This window comes from Buteo buteo, chromosome Z (assembly GCF_964188355.1).
Source record: "Buteo buteo chromosome Z, bButBut1.hap1.1, whole genome shotgun sequence".
NCBI classification, from domain to species: domain Eukaryota; kingdom Metazoa; phylum Chordata; class Aves; order Accipitriformes; family Accipitridae; genus Buteo; species Buteo buteo.
The window spans coordinates 65394908-65416361 of NC_134204.1; the positions used below are offsets into that span (position 1 = coordinate 65394908).

At 42.1% G+C, this 21454-nt stretch overlaps 2 protein-coding genes and 1 long non-coding RNA gene across 3 annotated transcripts in view; 1 reads left to right on the forward strand and 2 right to left on the reverse strand.

Annotated features, from left to right (window-relative positions):
• The window catches only part of PGGT1B (protein geranylgeranyltransferase type I subunit beta), a 41940-nt gene extending 34823 nt beyond the window's left edge, over positions 1–7117 (reverse strand). Inside the window, 2 exon segments of the mRNA XM_075019639.1 lie at positions 1151–1269; positions 6965–7117. Of these exon segments, the coding sequence (XP_074875740.1) occupies positions 1151–1269; positions 6965–7104 (259 nt within the window). The 5' untranslated portion in view covers positions 7105–7117.
• CCDC112 (coiled-coil domain containing 112) lies at positions 1162–17917 on the reverse strand. The gene is made up of 11 exons (XM_075019632.1): positions 17414–17917; positions 16552–16667; positions 14664–14785; positions 12833–12922; positions 11418–11493; positions 10438–10828; positions 9164–9568; positions 8358–8453; positions 7559–7680; positions 7327–7468; positions 1162–1269 (listed from the first exon to the last, which is right to left on the reverse strand). The coding sequence occupies exons 1-10, from the start codon at positions 17633–17635 to the stop codon at positions 7438–7440; spliced, it is 1671 nt and encodes a 556-aa protein (XP_074875733.1). The 5' UTR covers positions 17636–17917; the 3' UTR covers positions 1162–1269; positions 7327–7437.
• LOC142026523 (uncharacterized) lies at positions 7192–13975 on the forward strand. The gene is made up of 4 exons (XR_012648846.1): positions 7192–7337; positions 8288–8348; positions 10520–10667; positions 12712–13975. It is a non-coding gene; the product is annotated as an uncharacterized LOC142026523 (long non-coding RNA).
• Positions 17918–21454: the final 3537 nt, after the last annotated feature.

Genomic DNA, 21454 nt, shown 5'->3' on the forward strand with positions numbered 1-21454 from the left:
CTATAATTTGTCCTGGAATACAACACAAGAAAAACCAAATCTATTAGAACTAAAGCCTGGGCTGGATATGATGGTTTGTAAGTCTCCAGAATAAGAAAAGGTATCTTTTTATCTGTAAAGATCAAGCATCAGCAATCTTGACTTCCATATGCTTACTTCATAAAAATGCTTTTATTTCATAAAACTGCTTTTAGGGAAGAGACCCTAATTTGTCGTATATAATTAGACTAGATATTGTAAGGAAACACACAATTTTCTTTCTACAACCATCCAACATACAAAGTACATGTTCATGATTTTACAGACAGACACCTGGAATCACCTTTTCTCTAGAAACTAGCCTGGAGCTATTCCCACACCAGCACTTAACATGCCAGCACCTTCTGTCATAAAGCAGCAGTGCCTTGTCCACATCCCCCTCCCTTCCACCCCCTCTGCTGCTATTAGCCATTCACCTGTGCTGCCACAGAAAAAATTACTAATATCAACCACTCCACAGAAATAGCACCTCCCTGACTTCTGTCAAGTCACCAGGAAAGGGACACTTCCTGTGTGCTCCCTCTCCAGCCTGGATTTGCTATGCACCTTCCAAGATGAGGACAGTCAGCATGCTGTGACAGCTAACCTTCACAGATCTAAGGAACAGATTTTTCATTTTAAAGCAGGAAGTGTGTTTATCATTTTTGCTTCTTAACCTTACACCTCCCATTTTCCAAAAGCTGTTCCAAATAACCACACCTGTGCTCAGAGCTCCTAGTATAGCTACAATTAGCAGAAGTCAATATGATCACTATTAGACTTGTAATACTTATGTGCATTTCTTTTAGAACCAGGTGAAACATTCCTCTGAGATGCTTAAAGGTGCAACTTCATTATACTATTTTATGCTGTCTTACCTTCAAATTAATAAACTCATTGCTTCACCTTGTACACATAAAAAAAGCTAAACTAATTGTTTCTTCTAGCTTTATTACTTTAGAGGGATGTATTTCTAGGATTTGCTTGACACACTATCTGAAATAAATCAGGACAGCACTTCAGGAAGGTCAACCTTGTATCTTATAAAAACTAAGAGCCATCCACTATTCCCCAGGTGAAAAACAAAAGTAAAGATGTTAATATCAATAAAAAAAACTAAAAACTCACTCACTGTCTTCTGTGGGAAGGACCTGCAGGGAATAAATCCATTCTATTATATCATCTTTGTTCACCACATCTAAGGAATCCAACATATCCAGACCAGAGAGCGCGAAAAATGCAATTGTCAACCTAAAAGAAAAAGATAAGACTTACACTTCCCACCATAAATATCATGGGGAAATTAACAAATGGTTGCAGAAACAGAAATATCTACAGATTCTCAGCCTTTGACAGTGGTGCAACACATAGAGCCTAGCTCAGAAAGCATGAAATTTATCTATGGGACCAAATTTTGTTCTTTGTACTGTAAACATTACTCTGTTTCAACAAGGCTTTTCATATAAGCCACCCCTTCTTTTATATAGTAATGATATGCCAATTCAGACATTAACCTACGGGCCTGCTTACCTGAAAAAAACACTACAAAGTAAACTAGGTTATTAACATACAGAGCACTAGTTCTCCGTGATGAATTCTTACATGAACAATCCCCTAATTATGCAGTAAGTGCAAGATAACCCTGAACTACCATAAGCTGTCTCTCATTGTGTCCAAAATCCTATTTCAGATGCTTAGAAGTTAAGTGTCAAACAATAAGGCTCCCTTTGCAACCAACTGATGTATAAATAGGCACACAGGATGAATTACCATCTAGAGGTACTTATTCCTCATCCTTTGGTATAAAGGAGCCTAGATGACTAACTTGTTTAAACATCTAAAATTAAGCACATCAAATCCAAGTATCCCATACAGGAGTGGAACAGCTAGCATGTTGAATGTCTTTCTTGCCCACAGCTCATTTCCTTCCATAAATGTATGTTACCATACCATCTTTAAAGTTTTCGTTTTTACCTTAAAGCACTGCAGCCACCTAGCTTACAGCATGACTCCTCAAACAGCTGCATTACTTGCTCTGACAGAGCACCAAAGCAACAGCACTGGGTTAGGCACTTGAGAGCTTGCTATGAGAGAAAATGTTCATGTAATTGTAAATTCTGACTGAGATTAAAATTAGCTGGATGTATATTTTGCCACCCACACTTACATCTGCGTATCCTTCTAGAAATTCTTGCTCTCCTTTCACCAGATAAGATGATGGATTGTGAAACAGCTGCTACACAGGCAGAAACTACAGTTTAGTATGCCAAGGAAAACCAAAGGTTAATGCCAGCTTTCCTTAGAAGACTAAGTTATAAGTTGCAGCTACCTCACAAGCTGGTGAGCCACCTTGGCCATCAGTAGTGGGCACTCCTGAAGTTGAGGAGACAGACGTGGACAGAAGCCTCTACAGCCACGTAATTTCTGCATGTGGTTCTGCATCAGAGCCACAGTCAGACCAAAGAAAAAATGGTGATGTGAGTCAGCCCAAAACACACCTCCAGAAAAATTCTTCTAATTAAAACACAGAAGCCAAATGATGATGCAGTAGACACTGATCTCAATACAGTGGCACAACCTCATAGGGTGACATTCCTACCAGTGGGCTGACTGGTTGCTATAGTCATCATATGGCCATTCACAAGCAGAATTTAAGTCAACAACTTCTGCTTCAAAACTGTTATAATCTAGGATTACATAGCACAAGCAGGGTCCACAACTCAGTTGAATAATGTGACTTGTTAAGCTGAGGTTACTTGATTTTACACCATCTTTTATTTTAACCCTCAGCTTTTGCATTGCTTTTCACACGGCTCTTACAAACAAAAGGTTTTAATCTATAAACTGCTTGGATATTGAACACTAACATTCCCTCTTCAAAAAACCCCTCCATGCAACTCTAAGGTCCTTGCAAAAAAACCCAACCAAACAAAAAAAACCCCCCTCAAACACAGAATAGCATACAGCTCCATTACTGCAAGTATTCATGACAGAAAGAAAGTGTATACTTACTCTGTTGTTATTGCATTCTAAAATATGTCTCTTCACTATTATTATTATAAATAAAGATTCTGAGTATAGAAAGCCAAAAAATGTGTGTTGCACACAAAGATATTTCTATGTGGAACAGAAGTATTTTAAGCCCCCTGATGACTAAGAAGTTGTCATTCAAAGTAAAAAATTAACACTTCAAGGCTTGTATCAACTTTTGCCATTGATCAGATCTGTGTAACCCAAGATCTGACTCTGGATAACAACCCACTATTTGAAGCAAAACCACTACTTTTATAAAAAACCAAGGAATTTATTATTCTGCTACAGTAAATTATTTGTTTGAAACCTTGTGTGTATTTTCTGATTTTCACAAACACTAAGTTTGACAATCTTTTACTGAAACTACTTGAAGACATTTTTAGACTATGTTACCCAGCTAAGCTACTTCCAATGAGGCACAAACACCACACCAACTTCAGCACTAGAAACTGCTGCAAACTAGGTCCAAAACTGCAAGGCTGTACATACAAGACAGACAATAAATCTCATCTGTACTTAAAAACATGTATATCAGATAAATGAATGTAAAAAGTGGGTTTACATATAGTTAGGTTTCAGTTTACTTATTCAGAGGTGATTCTCTGAGTTAATAGTACCAGCATGACTAAAGAACAGCCCGTACAGTGTGTTGGAATGCACACGTGACAGGCCAGAACATCTGGCACCACCGGACACAGACAAGTCCTGACACAGCCGCCTAGATACTGCATCCTTACTTCCACCTCACAGAAACTTAACAGACACATGTTCTAACACTAACAATGATAATTTTTAGCAGTACCTTAGCTGACACATATCATGAAGTATAAAAACTGTATACACAGCAATTTCCACAGAGGGCTGCCCTTTGTCAGACAACCCCCAAGTCTGGCATCACTTTTGCTCTCTCTTTTCTTCATGCCTTCTACCACTTTATTTATGGCATATGTATTAATTTAGGAAGTCAAGCATCAAAGCTTGACAGCTGAAATTTGTTAACTGACCTACAGAAAACTTACAAAACAGGCATCATTTGTCCTGAAGTTCCCCTCAAAGACAAGCAAGTAAAGACACGTCTGATAAATTCAGAGCGCTTCATCTTCAGGCATGGACAAAGAATACAGTTTCTCAGCATAATTCAGAAAGCATCTGAAGTGACTGATTTGAGAAACTGAATAAGCATGCTACAAAAAGCACCACGCAGTACCACAATGTGAAAGACTTCAGAGACTAGGAGAGTTGGATTCTGCAAAGCCTCACAGTACTGACAATCAGTGCGTATGGAACACTATCAATCAGATTACTTAAAAACTACTGTTACTGATGCTTCATGCAATATCCACAGACAAAAATAATTATGAAGGCTCTGAGGCAATAAGTTGAGTAAAGAACGTGAAATCGATTTTCTTTATTGTACCTACCCCCTTATTGTTTGACAAACTACAGGTTAAGTTAGAATGGACTGGCACTGTGTGGCAAATTTCATCCTCTACCACCCTGCCTGGTGACTAGAAGTGCAGTTGTTTCTTGCTGCAGTGCAGTGAACCAAAACCAACTCACTGACAAATGAAAGATTTTTTTTTTTTAACAAGTCTCGCTTTAATTTAGTTGAGTTTCTGCATCTAATTCACCACAGAACCACACAAATGCAGGAACAAGGGATGCAAGAATAATAAAAAGGTAACAGCATTTCTTTCTGCAGCAGTACCAACTCAGGAAGCTTGCTGAACTCAGTAACCTTTAAGTTGTCAAAAAGGCAAACTCAGTACCCTCAAGGTCAAACTGTGCGTGATGCATTTATGATTCAATCCCCTGCTCAGAATATGTTAACAGACATGTACACACATCTGCAGAACACTGATCTAAAAATTAGTATAAGTGAACTCAACCTCCGGCTGAGTAAAAACTTCACAACTTCAAAAAATGCATGAATTTAGATGCCTTCGACTTTTATTCTAATTGAAGGCTTAGACTGTGGTGATTAGACAAAAATTAAGGCATCCTGAAATAGTTTCAAATTGACAGTTCTGATTTTCAGAAAACAGTGTTCTTCCAGTGCTGCACAGCCATTAGGTACAATGCACTGGGCCCTGGTTATTTAGTGTATTGTGGCTACTATGACCACACATTAAATTTAAGCTCAGGCAGCTCATTAGCTTCTCAAGAGTTCTTAAAACAATTAGTGTTATTATTAGCATTATTCAGTAAGATTAGGGAAGACCCCATGTAAACTTGAGCCTCCGTTTCAGCTCAGGGGCAAACTGCAAGAGCTTAGCAATGTAAGCCATAGAACAGAAAGGTCTAGGTTGTCAAGGGCCTCTGGAGATCACGGGTCCCACCTTCTGCAAAACACAGGGCCTTAGATGAGATGACCCAGGACCCTGACAAGTCACGTCTTCAAGGGAGACTTCACTACTTCACTGGGCAACCTATCTGTGGTTAACTGCTCTAAAGGTGAAGGGCATTTTTCCTACATCCACACAATTTTCCCCAAAGCAACTCATTCTCATAGCCTCCTGCCCCATCACTGTGGTCCCTTGTGAAGGGTGCACCTCCATCTTTCTCTGTAACTAGCTTCCCGGTAATGGAAGACTGTGACCAGATCCTTTCTCCTCTAGGCTGAACAAACCCCTTTTCTTCAGTCTTCCTTCACATGTCAGTGCAGCTAAGGTTAGCCCTTTGCATTATGATTCTAATACATCTGTGTGTTACTGTAACTTTAATGCCTAGAAAAAGTTAAAGAGTATCACATGCCTAGACTTCCTCTTGCTGTCATTTAAAATAACTGACAGAGCGTGCTGAAACATCTGCTAATTCTTAATGGATAAATGATTTACAACTCTGAAACCAAAATTTCTAACCTTCCTTTTGAATATGAAGTTACCTGTTACTTCACACGCAGTTTGGGGCTATCCATACCAGTCCCTGCATGTTTTTGCCAAGTGTTCCTACTCTCAACTGAAATAAAGCTTGATTTAGGAGAAAGAATTGATCAAAGCCATTAAGCATTCTTCACAGCATGACTTGCAGGAGATTACAAAGTGAAAAGCATCTGATGATTTTATTGGTTGAATAAGATGCTGAACCTTCGACACATCTCCAAGTTTTTATCAAGCGCAGCTTGACAATCAAATTATTGATCCTCTTGTGCCGCAGATGTAACAACTACCTTACGTGTAAGAATCAGAAATAAATGCATTCCGAAGACATTACAGGCACGAGCGTCCCTCTAATTCAAAGTGAGGAACATAGTTCACTAGTATTTTAACTCCTACGCTAGCTAATGAAGATTTTAATTACTTCTGTTACATAAACAAGAGTCTTCTGTATGCTGACTTCGAGCTACGAAAGGATTAAGTCACTTACTTTAGAATCAGCTTCTGGGGTGGATTAAAAGAGCAAAGCACAAGAACGAAAACAGATCAGAAGGATCAGCAAGTCTTCCCTCGCCGATCGGGGGCTGCGGCAGACACAGCTTAAGCAAGCACAGACCAAACCCCTACGCCGACTCCCGTTTCTTGGGTCCCGTCTGCCGGTGGGCAGATTTTCAGGGAGCGCCTTCCTTTCGGCACGGCCAGCACGGCGCGGTGCTGCACCACCCTGCCCACCGCCGCGGGAGGCGAGGCGGGGCCCGGCCGGGCAGGCAGCTCTCCAGCAGGGATCTCCCGTCCACGGGGCTGCCCACCGGAGAGGGAAGAGCCGCCACCGCCTCCCCGAGACGACGGGGGCGTGGGGGGGGTGCGCCGGGCGAAAGGCAAGTGGGTCCGTCCCGCCTTCCCACCGCGCGGCCCGAGGGCGACGGGGGCGCGCCGAGACCGGCGGCCCCGCAGGCCGGCACGGCGGCCACCGCCGACCCCGGGGCGGGCAGGCGGCCGGCCCGCCCGCCCGCAGCCCGAGGAGCCCGGCCCGCTACCTGCTGGTCTCCAGCGAGGAGTAGCGCTCGGGCAGGAGCTGCAGGCAGCGCTGGAAGAAGCGCACATGCCGCTCCCGCAGGAAGTCCAGCCGCTCCGCCTCCCCCGAGGACGACAGCTCCTCCGCCGCCGCCGCCTCCATCTTGCCGCTGCCCACGCCCGGCGCGCCCGGACTGCGTCACGCGCGGCGGCCGCCCCGCCCCGCCCCCTCCGCGGCGACGTCAGCGGGAGCCGCCGCGCCCGGGCCCCGCCAGAGGGTCGGTGGCCGCGCGTTGCTGCGCTGCCGCCGGGGAAACGCGCTTTTAATGCGAACGGGAACGCACGCCGCCAGTCCGACGGACGACGCTTCAAACCCGACACTCACGAAAGCAAAAGGTAACACACGTCACTGCGTCAAACACATTTTGTGACAGCCCCGCAGGACTGCCGGCCGCCAAGTCATCATCCTGCGACAGGGACAGGCGGCTGCTCGGCCTTACAGCCCTTGTCTCCAGACCGGGGTAGCTCTAAAAACAAGGGCAAAAAAACAAGGCGTAAGGAGCTCACACATGAACTGCATTTTTGTCACGCCCTCCCTCCGTCGTTCTCCTCCTTACCGACGAGGAACACGTAAAAGCGGTTCTGAGGCTGCCGCTGCGACCGCTCTTGTGCGTTCCTCCCAGCAGCCCTCGGTAGGTCTGCACAGCCTGGTCAGCTCTCTGGTTACCCGAGTCTCGACCTCGGAGGCAAACAGACAAACGAACACATTGGTCGTTTTCACTGACCGCAGAGCGAGTTACATACACTCATTAGGTCTCCATCATGTGGATGGGTGCAGAGTGAAAAAAAACCAAAAACCACCACCCACAAAAAACCCCCAACAAACCAACACAAAAACAACACACAGCTGGTAGCCCAAAAGAGACTTTTCCCTCCCCACCATCACAGAAAATGGGAGAAACATGAAATCAGTAAGAGGGGCAACAACTGCTTGCTCTCATTAAATTTTAGTAATTTAAAATGTTAGAGACTCCAAGAACCCAGACAGCGTTCCCCAAACTCTTCTGAAAGCCAGCCTGCTTATTTAGCTAATGGTAGAAAACAATTTAAAAAATAAAACACACCACCCGTATCACAGCTCATTTGTATGAGCTGTAGGCTTTACCCACAATAAGTACTGCTGGGAGTTAAATAAATTCTCTTGTGTCCCCTAGCCCCCCCCCCCCCTTTTTTTTTAAACACAAGAACAACTATGCCTGCTACATTTTTGTCTCCTGATAACAAGCAGGACTTAATTATTTTTCCTTTATCAAACATTTACATAAGTAAAAATAATTGCTTTTTAGATCAATGAGGAGAAAGGTCGTTTGAACAACCAAGCTGCACACACCTCAGATTAAAACAAAGGTAAGTTACCTTCTCTCTTAACTTTGCTAGCCTTTTTTCTTTTTCTCGTTTCTCTACTTCCTTAGCTTGTTTTTGTAGACTCCTTAGCTTCAGTTTATGTAGATCCTGAAACACACGATGAAGGAAAAGCAAACTTTTCTTTGGAAGTAACACATATGGTATCAAAACATATATGCAGCCTTTTCACAGTTTTTGTTTTGATATTATTTCATCATAGTACAGAATAAAGTTATACTAGGTAGCTTCTTGCTATAGCTTGTCCTGCACAAACAAATTATAATTACACAGTTTTGAAAAAACATGGATTGTAATAGTTTAATCTCTGTTTATAGAAGTGAACTCTAGTGTGAATGCTGACAATAATAGCAGTTCTCCAGTAATCAGATTTACACTGATATGGGATCTAACTTGATCTTACACATACTGAAACCTGCAGGATATTCAAACATTGCTTTATTTCATATCTGCATACAACAATCAGGTCTTCTGACGTTTTCTATAGCATGGAGAGCAAGGGAGCCCAAGCCGGTTTTCCCCAAACATTTTCACATTGAAGTAAATAAAACCACTTCTATATGTAGAAAGAAATATGGGCTTGAATCTTCCTCTAGAACTTAGATAGTGAGGAAAAGGAACATCTTTGTCTAAAAGTTTCATACTGTTTCTTGTATGTAACAGATGCTGTTATTCATAGTGAATCAAAAATAGATTTAAATTAATGAAACTTGGATTTTAAAAGTGTTTAACAGATTCTATTGTAGGAGGAAGTAGGCGAATTTAAAACAACATGCATAAATGGAGATATAATTACGCACATCCTCTTGAAACTTAGTAATTTCTTCTGAAGCAATTATCTTCCTTTCCTCCTTTTCAGCTTCCTCCCTCTTTTCAAGCTTTTCAAGTTCCTCCTTTTCTTTCTTCTGCAAGGTATACCTTTCCAACAGTAACTTCATGTGGCATTGATGCTGGCGTTCTTTTTGCCTTTTCACCTTCTCTTTTTCTAGTTTTAGTTGTGATGCTTTTTCCATTGCAAATGCTATTGCTTTCTGTTTCTTCCATGCTTCAATTGCTGCTTGTTGTCTTTTTCTTTCCTCTGCTTTTTGCTTCTGAGCGTCTTCATGCTGTAGCCATTCTTCCTTGAGCATTTTTCCTGATTTCTCTTTCTCCTTCAAATTTCCTTCTTTTTCTTGCTGCTGCTTTTCTTTCCACTTCTTAATTGACTGCAAGAGAACAGCACGGGAAAGAAAATAAGGTTTTCATGAAAGTTTTCCACATTCCCATTGATTCAGTCTGATGAAAACATATATTCCAAGGATACAAAATGCAGATAGGAGTTAAAAGTCTACTAAAGGTGGAACCTGTGGCCAAGAAGCAACTATGTCTGCTTTCTCACAGGTTTTGTTTTGGTGGTTTTTTTTTTGTTTTTGTTTTGGTTCCCACCCCCTCATTTTATGGATCACACATAGCAGGTTAATACATGCTTGCTAAGATTATTTACGTTATGCCATTCATATTAACTTTGGGTAGTTATGAATGTTTGTGTAATACACTTTTTTAATGCGAACATATTTCAGGTCTTAATTTTTTTTTTCTCCAAACTAAAAATTCCACCTACTATTTTATAATTCAGTTTTTATGTCAATGTATCTTTTATTATTCAGAGGGATAGTTTTTGAAGTAATCTTAATTCTCTGTGTCAGTATGGCATAGGTATATTGCCTATACAGTGGAATAGACTTTCTTAGGGACAGATATAACAAGCACTGCAGTTTCAGATAGGATCACTTACTGATCTGGCATTGGCATCTAACTTGCTGGACCACTGCCATCAAAGGCATTTATTATATACTTTGGCAATACACAGCCCACTTCAGTGCATTGTTAGGTCTATGCTTACGGGTAATTCTTCAAGACAAAGTATTTCTGGCAAGTTGAGGATGCTGAAGAGTTCAGTTATATATCGTCACCTCTATCAGAAATCCACCTAGCACTACCACCAAAGGGACAAATACAAAAATAAGAAGTGCATGCATTTTAAAAATAAGTACTTTTTCTTAAAGCTACAAAAGCCCTAGAGGGGTTATTTTACCTCTTTCTTTCTTTTCTGTAAAATTAGAAATTCTTGATACCATTTGTCATGCTGTTCAATATCTTCTTTTGTTCTTCCACAGAGATACTCAAGGGCTTCATCCACATAAGGTAGCCTTCCTTTGTGTTTTGTCCATACTTTCAGAAAATTTTGATGATCATAATCATCCCAGCCTCCTTGCCGCCCTCCTGTTCGCTGAAGAAATCTTTCAAACTCTACTACTTCTTCAGGTAGATGATTTTCTAGTGTTTTATCAACTGAGACTCTGGCTGACGGTAATTTCGAAACTTTTTCTGTTATTGAACTGCCTAATGCCCACAGTTCCACTTTTCTCTCAAAGACACTGAGCTCATTGATGGCAGTTTTTTCCTCCTTCAAAAGCTGTTCATAACTGGAAAGAGAATAAACACTGAAATGTAAGAAAAAAAAATCCAGTATTCATTGTTCATTCACCGAAAATGAATTTTGGAATTGTTCAATGCCACAAAAAAGCTATTCTTCAAAGATTAAGAACTGAAATGGTAACACAGATGACAGCATGGTTGTAATGATCCCATAATAAAGCACTACACAGTCAGAATTAAGTTACCCTTTTAGTGAAAGCACACATTTGTGGCACTCGAACAATTAACTCAATCCCCTCCCAACACCAGTAGAGAGAAAGGGAAAAAAACCCCACCCACTTAAAAAAACAGTAACAAGACTCCCACAATCACATCTCTTCTGCAGCCTTTCTCCAAAAAGCCTTTTCATAGGCAAATCATTGTTACATTGCATCACTGTAATAGCTATATAAACAGCCTCTTTAAAAGGCTGTTTATGAAGATTCTAACATTGATAGCTTGAGTTTTGATTTACATACCACAGGAATCACAAGCAAAAGAGTAAATTAAAAGAATAGTTTACTTGATTAATGCAAAGTTTTCATTGTGTTTTATGAAAGCACTTTTTTTTTGTAGCTGAAGCATGTATAAACATACATTTGCCTCTGTTCCTCTTTAAAAGCATTGATTGCATTTTCAACTTCTTCCATCATTTCCTTGAGCTTGTCAACAACTAAAGGAAAAGAAGAAAAGAGCATATCTCACTTAAGAAGTCTACAGTATTTACCAGTAATTCAGCACTATCCAGAAACGTAGGCACTTGTAGAGACTTCTGGAACACTTTTATTTCAGCATACAAAAAAAGCATGCATTTCCATCTCAAACAGCCTTAAAAGACAGACTCTCATTTATTCAAAAGGTGTGATTTCACAGTGATTTAGCTAACTGGAAGCAGATCCCAGTATAAATGTTTATTTCCATTAAACAAGTCTCAAAGTAACCTTCAACTGATTCACAGAATAAGACGGCCTTGTCCTAAAGAGTTTCCACTTTTGATTTTTGTAACAATGCAGTTAGAAACTTAAGAAAGATTTGAGTGTGCTTCATTTATACCAGGCTTTAGCAACCCTATTTAACCTACAGGTCACTATTACAAAGCTGACAAAGAAACATCAAAGTAAGATTTTATGCTGTACTGTCAGCATGCTGTAGTCCTGATGTGGAGGAAGACAGTTAAGACAGCTGTCTAGAGAAGATCTATTTTGCAATGGTAGAAAAAAGTTTTCGAATCTGTTTTAAACCAGCACACCATCTCTATGGACACATATTGAACACATAGTTTAACTAACCTGTCTTTAAAAAATAATAAACTAAATTGGTACAGTTGTATCATCTAAAACTCGTAGTTCAGCTTTCATGCCTTGTTAGTTCCTGGTATCTTTGCTGACAGCTTAAGAAGATAATGCATTTTTATAGACTAGACACTGAATAAATGAAGGAGATGCATTTTATCTAGCATCAGAGAGCCGTCAGCTAGTAGGAGGGCTTCAACCTGAACTCCACACGAGCTGGTAGAGTATCACACAAGAAAAGCACTAAAAGAACCAACTTCCCAAAAGTTTCAAAACATCCAAACTCAATGAGTTGTTTCAGCATCTTCTATAGAATATTCTGCCTTACACTTCAAGCCATGTGGACGGCTAGAAATTAGTCCCTATAGACCCTACTCTGTGACCTCTTACCAGATGAAAGGGAGCTACATCTAAATGGCACTACAATACTAACTTTCTTTTACATAAGGCAAGGAGGTACATACAGAAAATACCTGGCTTTTAACAGCCTGAAGAAACAAACCCACACCACTTATAAGACAGGGCAAGTTTCTCTGTTTCCACACAGAACTGCACAATCTTTCAACATTTCTTACATTTCTGTATTCTTCCCTATCCAGATTCCTGGAAAAGCAGACAGACTGGAGGAGTATCCAAAGTCTGAAGGAGAATCACAAGCCCAACTACGCAAGAAACCTGTCTACAGACAAAACAGTTTTTAAATCTGTCATCACAACTTACATTCTGGTGTAGGCTTCACATCTTTTAATTGCTGCTGAAGTCTCTTCACATTATTCTGTATTTTTGATAGCTGCTGCAGGATTTTTGCTTCTGTTAAACAAAATAAGGTGCTCATAGTTCCAACAGTTTCTTTGTGCTTAAACTCAATACAATAACAAGAGCAATGAAGTGTCCAAAATAAACTGTGGATTTCGTCTAAGCAGGAACACAAATTCTGTTTGATCATAAGAAACTGCCATAATACTGAGCACGACTGTAACTGCATGTAGCTGACTGCATGGGCCATGTATCTCCCCACAGCGTCAACAGATTTTAAATTAGTAGCTCCTATTTCTAAAGGGGTCAACAGGATAGTCATATCTAGATTAAATCAGTTGTTTGTTTGTTTCCCTCTCAAACCTTTTATCAGGTAACTGGAGTTTGGAGAATATTGCCTATGCAGATGACACCTGCTCCAGAATTTTGAGGGAGACTCTGACCTAGGCCTCAAAACACTCAGCAGTTAAGAGAAAACAAACATGGAAAGCATATGTGAATGTACTACTTCAGTGTAGTTAACTGAAGTAGAATAAGTGGTTTTGTGTACTCCAAGCACGCATACACTTATTTGCTTTATTACCACTTGGCTCCTCATGAGTCCATAAATACAATACTGATGAGGATGAAGTTCTGGATACATCTTAGATACTAAGGAGCTATATCTTCTATACTAAAAGATTTGGTTTAAGGAATGGATAACAGAGTCCAAAACCTAAATGTAACAAAAAGTAGCTAAGACATGACCCTAGTGATTCCTGCTGAGACCACAGAAAATGTAAAAGCACACGCATATGCTGAAAGACCTGAACATAGTAAGTGGGAGGTCTGGGGGTTCTCATACACACCCTAAATGATCTTACTCCAAGACTCCTTCACATCTCACATGTAGTGCCTTACACCTCTCATCTTTGTCCTCTTTATTATCTCACAACAGTATCTCCACCCATACTTCCATGCTCCCTTCTTACCCTGGAAAATTTTCTGAACTTTTTAGCTTAGTCGTTCCTCGGAAATATTTACATTTCTTAAGGATTGCAAGATGTAAAGGATATGATAAATTTCCTTAATTAAAACACAGACATTAAAACACATCCAAATTTGTAAGGTAAGTGTATTTTTAGTTGTCTCTACATGCCCTTTCCCTTCTTCAACTTACTGATCTTCTGTATCAGAAGGCATAGCATGATTTATTTGATTACTTTTGAAAGAATCTAGGTACTGTGACCAGGGAGTCACTTTTCCCCTCTGAAGTAATTAATTAGTCCATAAGTGGAACAGATATTGTAGGACAGACTGTGTACCATCTCACACCACTATTTAGACTATGAAAATTCATTACCCACAAATTTAAAAAAATGCAAACACAGAACTCTTTACAAGTATATTTAAAGGCAGCAATCAGTCTGAGAAAACTTATGTTGCAGTTAAGTATATATTTATTGTACCTTAGCTAGACTACATTAGATTTTGCAATACACACACAAAATTGATTCCAAGTTTCTAGAACAGTAACTTTCGCCTGAAGTTGTTGCGGGTGGTATCTGATACATTCAGGATTAAAAGAAAACAGTTAATAACACAGAAGGCCCCAAATATTTATGCTTCTGAATTTTGCAAGTGAATTGTGGAAGTCTTTACAAACAGTAGACATGGTGAAATACCACACTTTTATCAGCATCTACCTTCCACCTGAACTAATCTCTCTGTACTACTGATTATTAAAGCATTTAAACAAACAGTAGAGTAAAAAAAACCAAAGCAAACAAAAAAAAACCCCAAAACCACCACTTACTTTCAGTTTTCCTGCTGACAGTCATGCTACGTTCCAGTTCCTCTAGTGTGCTGTATTCTACCCTGAAATCACTCCTCCTATTGTAAAGATGTCCAATTTTTTCTTTTTCTATATTTGCAAGCCTGCAAAAAAAAGGTTATCACACTGAGTAAGACATGAATACTTCACAAAGCCCTAAGGTTTTCCAAGGGTAGTATCCAGCTGAGGCTGTGTCACCAGGACTGTCTTAGATTTTATACAAATCACTAGTTTGTTCCTACAGCTGTTTTCAAGGTAAATCTTTCTGCAGTTGTAAGACTACACACCAAAGTAACCCAAGAACTTGAACAAGAGAAAGAAGTTAACATGGAAATTACCTCGCTGACAGGCAGTGGCTCACACCTGAAATTTTATCTGTATGCTCACTATCAGGAAGCCTCATGCGAATTTTCATTGGAAAGCGCACAGACAGGCACAGGCTGCATTAACGCAGCTGCACACATAGATGGAGCCCCAGCACAGACAAAACGAGTACATTCCCTCAGCCTTAACACCAGTAACAGTACTACTGCAACTGAAGATTCAAATTCATTAGCATTTAAATAACTTAAGATACTAAAGCTGCTACCTTACTTACTATGTATAGTACAGAGAGCTATAGGTGACTTCTGCTTTCCTAATAAGGTCAGAAGCTTTAGAGTACAAGTCAGAGTGGGATGTGCTTTGCCTTATTACAACCAGGCAGTATACTAGGGTCTGACCTAGAGAAAAAGCACATGCAAAAGGACTGCAGATACGGCAGTCCTGAGCATATCGGTGAGGTTTGGTGCCAGCAGATTAGAGATCAGAACAGCAGGACACTGGTGCCACAGAGTACAGAAATATCTGGTAGGATTCCCAACATTAAGCAACACTACCAACAACCCCAGAAACTCTTGTCAGTAGCAGCTTTGTTCTTCAGCAGACTATTGCTGCTATGTGGTTCAAACCCCTACATGGTACAGTTTATGGTCCACAGTTTAAATGTTTTGCTGTCCACTGGTGTTCCCAGATCAGACCCAAGTACTAAATCTCCCCATACAGTGCACTAGAAGCTTTCAGAGCACAACTACAGAAGGATAATGTGCCATAGTTAAATGGCATGCCTTGTTTGAAGTTACTTGGGAACATTTACATTACCCAGTAGTCAATTTTTGAGCCATAACCCAGGATCCAGGATAACCAAGGAAGAGCTGATTCAGTCAGTCAGCGCAGAACACTGCTGTGACACTTAAGTGTCACTGTTTTTTCAGGATTCACAACTACAAACCCTTCCTTCAGCCAGGTGGCTATGTCAGCTCTTCCTCATAAAGGCGATCCATTCAAGAACAAAAGTCCCTGTTCTTTCAGCTGCCAGCGTAGTTGTTACAGGACTTACTCAAGATGTGGTGAAACAGATTTAAATCACTTCTGTGCCTGAGCTGTCTTGAACCCCCATTTTCCAAAGCAGTGGCCTAGATACTCTAGATGAAGTGCTTTCAGTCTTCTCTGAGTAAGCTGTTGTAATGCTGCTGCAACTCCCCTTTTGTTGGTAAGTCTTAAGGGCTTTAGGTCCTTAGAAGGGTAAGAACAGCTGAGTAGGAAAACTGAGAACTCAATTATGCCACGTGCACTTTCTTTTTTGTGCGTCTAGCACAGCAATAGCTTACTAAAGAAAATGACTGACTGAAGTCCAAATGGTAATTAGAACAACAGGGCATTTTGGAGCTCATGAGCCTATCCTGAACTACTGTAACAGCCACAATAATCTGCCTGAGCTCCTAAAAAGGAAACCTTAGCCTAAAGGTTTTTTTACCATAAATTCTCACCTTGAGTTACGTTACCTCCAGAACAGCACGAAAATATACTTATGAAGAAGCGTTTAACTTACTGAGTTTTGAGCTTTTCTGCAGTCCTTACGAATTCAACTTTCTTAGCTTGTTCAGCTCTCATCTTCCAGTTCTGAAATTGTTGACCAGCACCTGCAGTACTGGAACAGCTGTCATTCTGTACATAACGAAACCAAATATTATTCAAAACCAATTGTTTTTTAAATGTTTATTGGTTATTTTTAAGCTGACAACACCACAGTGCAGAGTAACAGCATTACTTCAGTTTTATAGTAGTGCAATTCAACTAATTTTAAGTCACACAGGTATAAAACTGGAGCGATGGCAAGCCGATGACTGTATACAAACCCACATTCTTCAGCGGAAAAACGGGAAGACTGCAACACCAGCTTGCTTTAAGAGAGGCTGCTCACCACACTGCAACACTCAATCCAGGCAACTGCCTTGCCTCTCATGGCGGTAAGTCTCTGATGAGTCCGAGTAACTACCCACCTGACTATAAGCATGTAGTCTACACTAGGCAGATTACCCCCATTTCATCTTGTTCAAGAAAAGCACTAGCTTAATGTCTCTAACCTGCTTAATAACGCTCGCAAATTGCCAACTCCTATTCATAGCAACCCTGGGCATCCTCAACACAACCACTGCTAGGAATGCAGTTAATGAAACCGCCTGCTCAGGTCATGAAGCTACAATGTTGAGGCCAGCCCGCCAAACCCGCACTGCTTCCTCCAGGTTTCTTTTTAACGTCTGTCCCTGCACCTTCGACGAGGCTGGAACTCCTCAGCCGCCGCCGCCTCCCGGTGGGCCCGCACAGAGGGGCTCCCCCCGGCCGGCGGGAAAGAAAGGCCGGCGGGCTGGGCGGCGGCCCCGCGGCGCGGCAAGACGAGACGAGCCCTTTACCTGTTCCTGCCCGGCGGCGGCCGCCGCAGCGACTGCCATCGCTAGAGCAGCCATTTTGACGGCGGCCGCGGCTGCCGTGCCGCCCCGCCGGCGGCGCTGAGGGACGGCCCGCGCCCGCCCCGCCCCGCCCCGCCGCGCCGCGCCGCGCCCCGGCGGCTTGAGGCGCCCGCAGCCGCTGGGATTTCGGCAGAGCGCGGGCGGGGGTCGGGGGTCGGGGGTCATGCCCCGCGTTGTCCGAACCGAACGGTGCGTGCGAGAGACGTGCCGCCGCCTTGAGGGGGAGGGCGCCCTCCAGAGTGCCCGCAGCCGCGCGGTCGAGGTGGTGAGCGTTTGGAGAAGACGGCGGCCTCGAAGGCCCCGATCTCTTCTCCGGTGCTGTGGGAGCCCCCTGAGTTGTCTCGAAGAGCTGGGGCCACGGGCTGGGCGTCGCAAGGTGGTGTCCTGTCGGAGCAGCGTGCTGAAGACCCGCTGGACAGCCCTGGCCTGGCCTGTGGGGCTGTTCAGGAATCCTGTACCTGGAGTTCCATCGAATGGCATGGCAGCCAGTGGTGCTTGCTGTCGGGTAGCACTGTGTTGGGCTCTTCTCTCAGTGGCTGGTGTCAACTGGGGAGAGCCATGCGTGGTTGTGGTTTGACTATGACTGATTAACTGTCTTGCATCTACGACTGAACACTTTTTTCTCCTTCCTTAACTCATGGAGGGCGCTTGTTACTGGCTCCGGTTTCATTTATGTTAGGACACAAGGTTTTGTATTGATTGCTTCCTTCAGGAAGACCAGAATATATTCTCATTACCCTGACAGAAAATTAAAAGAGTTTTGCATTACTCAATACATTTTTGGGACTCTCAAGATCTTGTTTTTCACTCATTTATACCAATCAAAGTTTTAATGAGTTGCCAATTAACATTTCTGCAGAATAGAAATAATCTATTCATGTAGTGGCTTTGCTAGCTAAAGAGATTTTACAAACTGGTGTTTTCCCAGCTGCAGAACACAAAAGCATTCACAGATGCTAACCAAATGGCCTAAGCTGAAGACATTTTATTGCCTAATTGATGTTTTTAAGAGCACTTTCCTGATATATTTTTCCTCTTCATGCTTTATGGCTGCACTTACATTTGATTTCTTTGTACTTGCTGAATAAGAGTTAACAAGTAAAGGAGAACATTGCAAAACCTGAAAACAGTCATCAGCATAAATTAAGGAGGATTGTTCTCACAGATTGCTACCTGAAATGGCTTGTAAAAGTATTCTCTCCATAGCAGCGTTTCAAAGTCTTCTTTGTCTTGTCCTTCACTATCAGATGTAAGAGAAAAAAGTGTGTCTTCTAAAACTTGTTTGTATTTGCTTTCTTTTGGTGACTGTCAGCCCTTCCAAGGTTTCTGTTACAAGGATCAGCAAACTGATAACTGATCAGGGATTGCTCCACAGCAAGCACCTGTTTTCAGCAAGCATTTTAACCAGGTGGCTCCGGTCATGGTGTAATTCAGATACTGTTCAGTAGTTTACCAAATTCTGGATGGTCAATCTGTATTATTGTCTGCTACACATTTTACTCATGAGTTACTCAGAATCCTGAGGACTTTAGAAAGATGCCATAGAAACCATGTGCAGAGATATTTCAGGTATTGGAGCAGAGCTCGGCTTTGCTAGTTCTTTGCTAGCACCATGGAGGGTCAGGCATCAAGGTGTGATGCTGATATAAAGATGAACCCTGGCTTTCAGCTGGACCAGGACATTATTTCATTCCTTCTAAGAAGCACGATGCATCTAAGGCAGGATATGCCTGTGGTGGGTTGGCCTTGGCTGGCCACCAGGTGCCTGCCAAGCTGCTCTATCACTCTCCCTCCTCCAAAGGACAGGGGGAGAAAATAAGATGAAAAACTCATGGGTCAGTAAAGGCAATTTAATGAGTAAAAGCAAAGGCTGCGTTCGGAAGCAAAGGAAAGCAAAATTAATTATTCTCTACTTCCCATTAGCAGATGATGTCCAGCCACTTCCTGGGAAGTACAGCCCCAGTACACATAGCGGTTGCTGTAGAAGACAAACACCTTAATAACAAATGCCCTACCCCCACCCCCCGGCCTTTTCTCTTGGCTATTATTGCTGAGCACGACATTGTATGGTATGGAATATGCCTTTGGTCAGTTTGGGTCAGCTGTCCTGGCTGTGTCCCCTCCCAGCCTCTTGCCCACCCCTAGCCCACTGGGCCTTCGGGGAGGATGCTGGAGAGACAGCCCTGATGTTGTGTGAGCACTGATCAGCAGTAGCCCAAACGCTGGCCTGTTGTCAACACCTTTCTAGCTACAAACACAAAGCACAGCTCTATGTGGGCTGCAGTGGGGAAAGTTAACTCCATCCCAGCCAGACCCAATACAATGCCACAACTCTTGGGTGGCCTCTGTGTCCTTTTTGTAAACAGGTAATCTAGATCCAGAAGAAATGAGCTAGATAATTACATAAGGTAAATACATCCTGACCTCTCTCACACTCTCTCAGCTTAGTTTGGTGTTTGAGGTTAGCAAATCCCTGACTTCTGTGTGTGTTTTGCTTCATAAAAGCTTTCAAGATTTTGCACAGAAATAAAGCATGGAAATAACACCGAGAAAAAAATCAAGCTGTTAAAATTTAAAGGAACTGGGTATACACAGAACAAAAAAGCCCAAGTAACAGAAAAAAAACCCGTTAGCTTGGAAGATACGATGCTGGCAATCAAAGATTTGATCACAGCCACTTACCTTTATGGAAGAGGCCTCATGTGTCACAGTATCGGTTCACCATTTTCCTGAAATCCTTCAAGCCAAATAGAGAAAAAAGTCTGCACGGTAATGTTGCATTCCCATCCCTGAGATCCTTGAGGGAAATGCCTATCTTACAAGGATGCATAAATATCCACTCACTGGATGCAGATCCCCGGAAGAAAGACTTTCCTAAGTCAATATTTCTCTTCAAAGTGTTGGGGTTTTGTTTGTTTGTTTGTTTTTAACTGGTGCCTTATCTCTGAGTCCTCAACAAGAATGCATTAGGGCAATTGTAAAGTATCAAGCAGAAAAGATAGCCTGTGTTACAGAAGCAAACTGGAAGCAGTTTAAAAGAGAAAGAATAAACTAATGATCAGAAAACCAAAGCCTTTAACCCTATGGGTACAACTATCCACTTGTGAAGGTATTCATAAAAAATTGTCTAGTTATCCTAGACTATAAAAGCACCCAGCTGCTGCTAATAACATGGGCTTTCCCTGTATTTTCATTTCTGAAAAAAATGTCTCCACTCTACTCTATGCTCAGACTCACAGGTCAGAATTAAACCAACTCAGGGCATCAGCCAGAATATGAAAAAAACCATGGATGCAGGTGCAAAAAAAGCTATTACAGGTAGATGGATGGTATGTGCTTATTCTGGGGTGCTGTAGTAACACACTCTGGGGGGCGATAAGCAGAGTAGGGAGAGTACCTGATAAGTACACCAGCAGTAAGTGCAATAGTGCAGATGTGGGCAGGGGTGGTACAGTTCTGCACTGTGAAGGCAGGCTGCTTTTATCTCTAGTTTTTGTCCACCAGGTGTCATCTGAGAAGCACCTGATAGCTACTACACGCATAGCTTTTGTATTTTTTTCTTTCTAGAAACCAACAGCAAGCTTTTACTGTCTATAAGCAACACATCCTGCATTCAGTCTTTTGGCTGTCTCTATCCCTCTTTACAGGATGATCTGATCTGGCCCCGTACTGGCACCATCAGCTCCCCTGCATTTGATGAGGACAGAGTGATTAGTACCCATGGGAAACACAGGAGAGAGTGGTCATCACTTCTTCCTGTGAGCCCTGTCCTGGAGTGCTAGCAGACCTGACAGCCTGGACACACAAAGGTTTGTTGTTCTGCAGCCACAGCCCAGTGTTGGTGTCCCCCAGTACCTTTTCCTGCCAGTGCCTAACTTGCCCCAGAAGTTGAGGAGCTCCAGACTAGACAGTGGCAGTATAGTAGATCCCTTTTCTGTTCGCCAGATGAGTGCCTATTGTGCTCATCCTAACTCATTTTTGCAT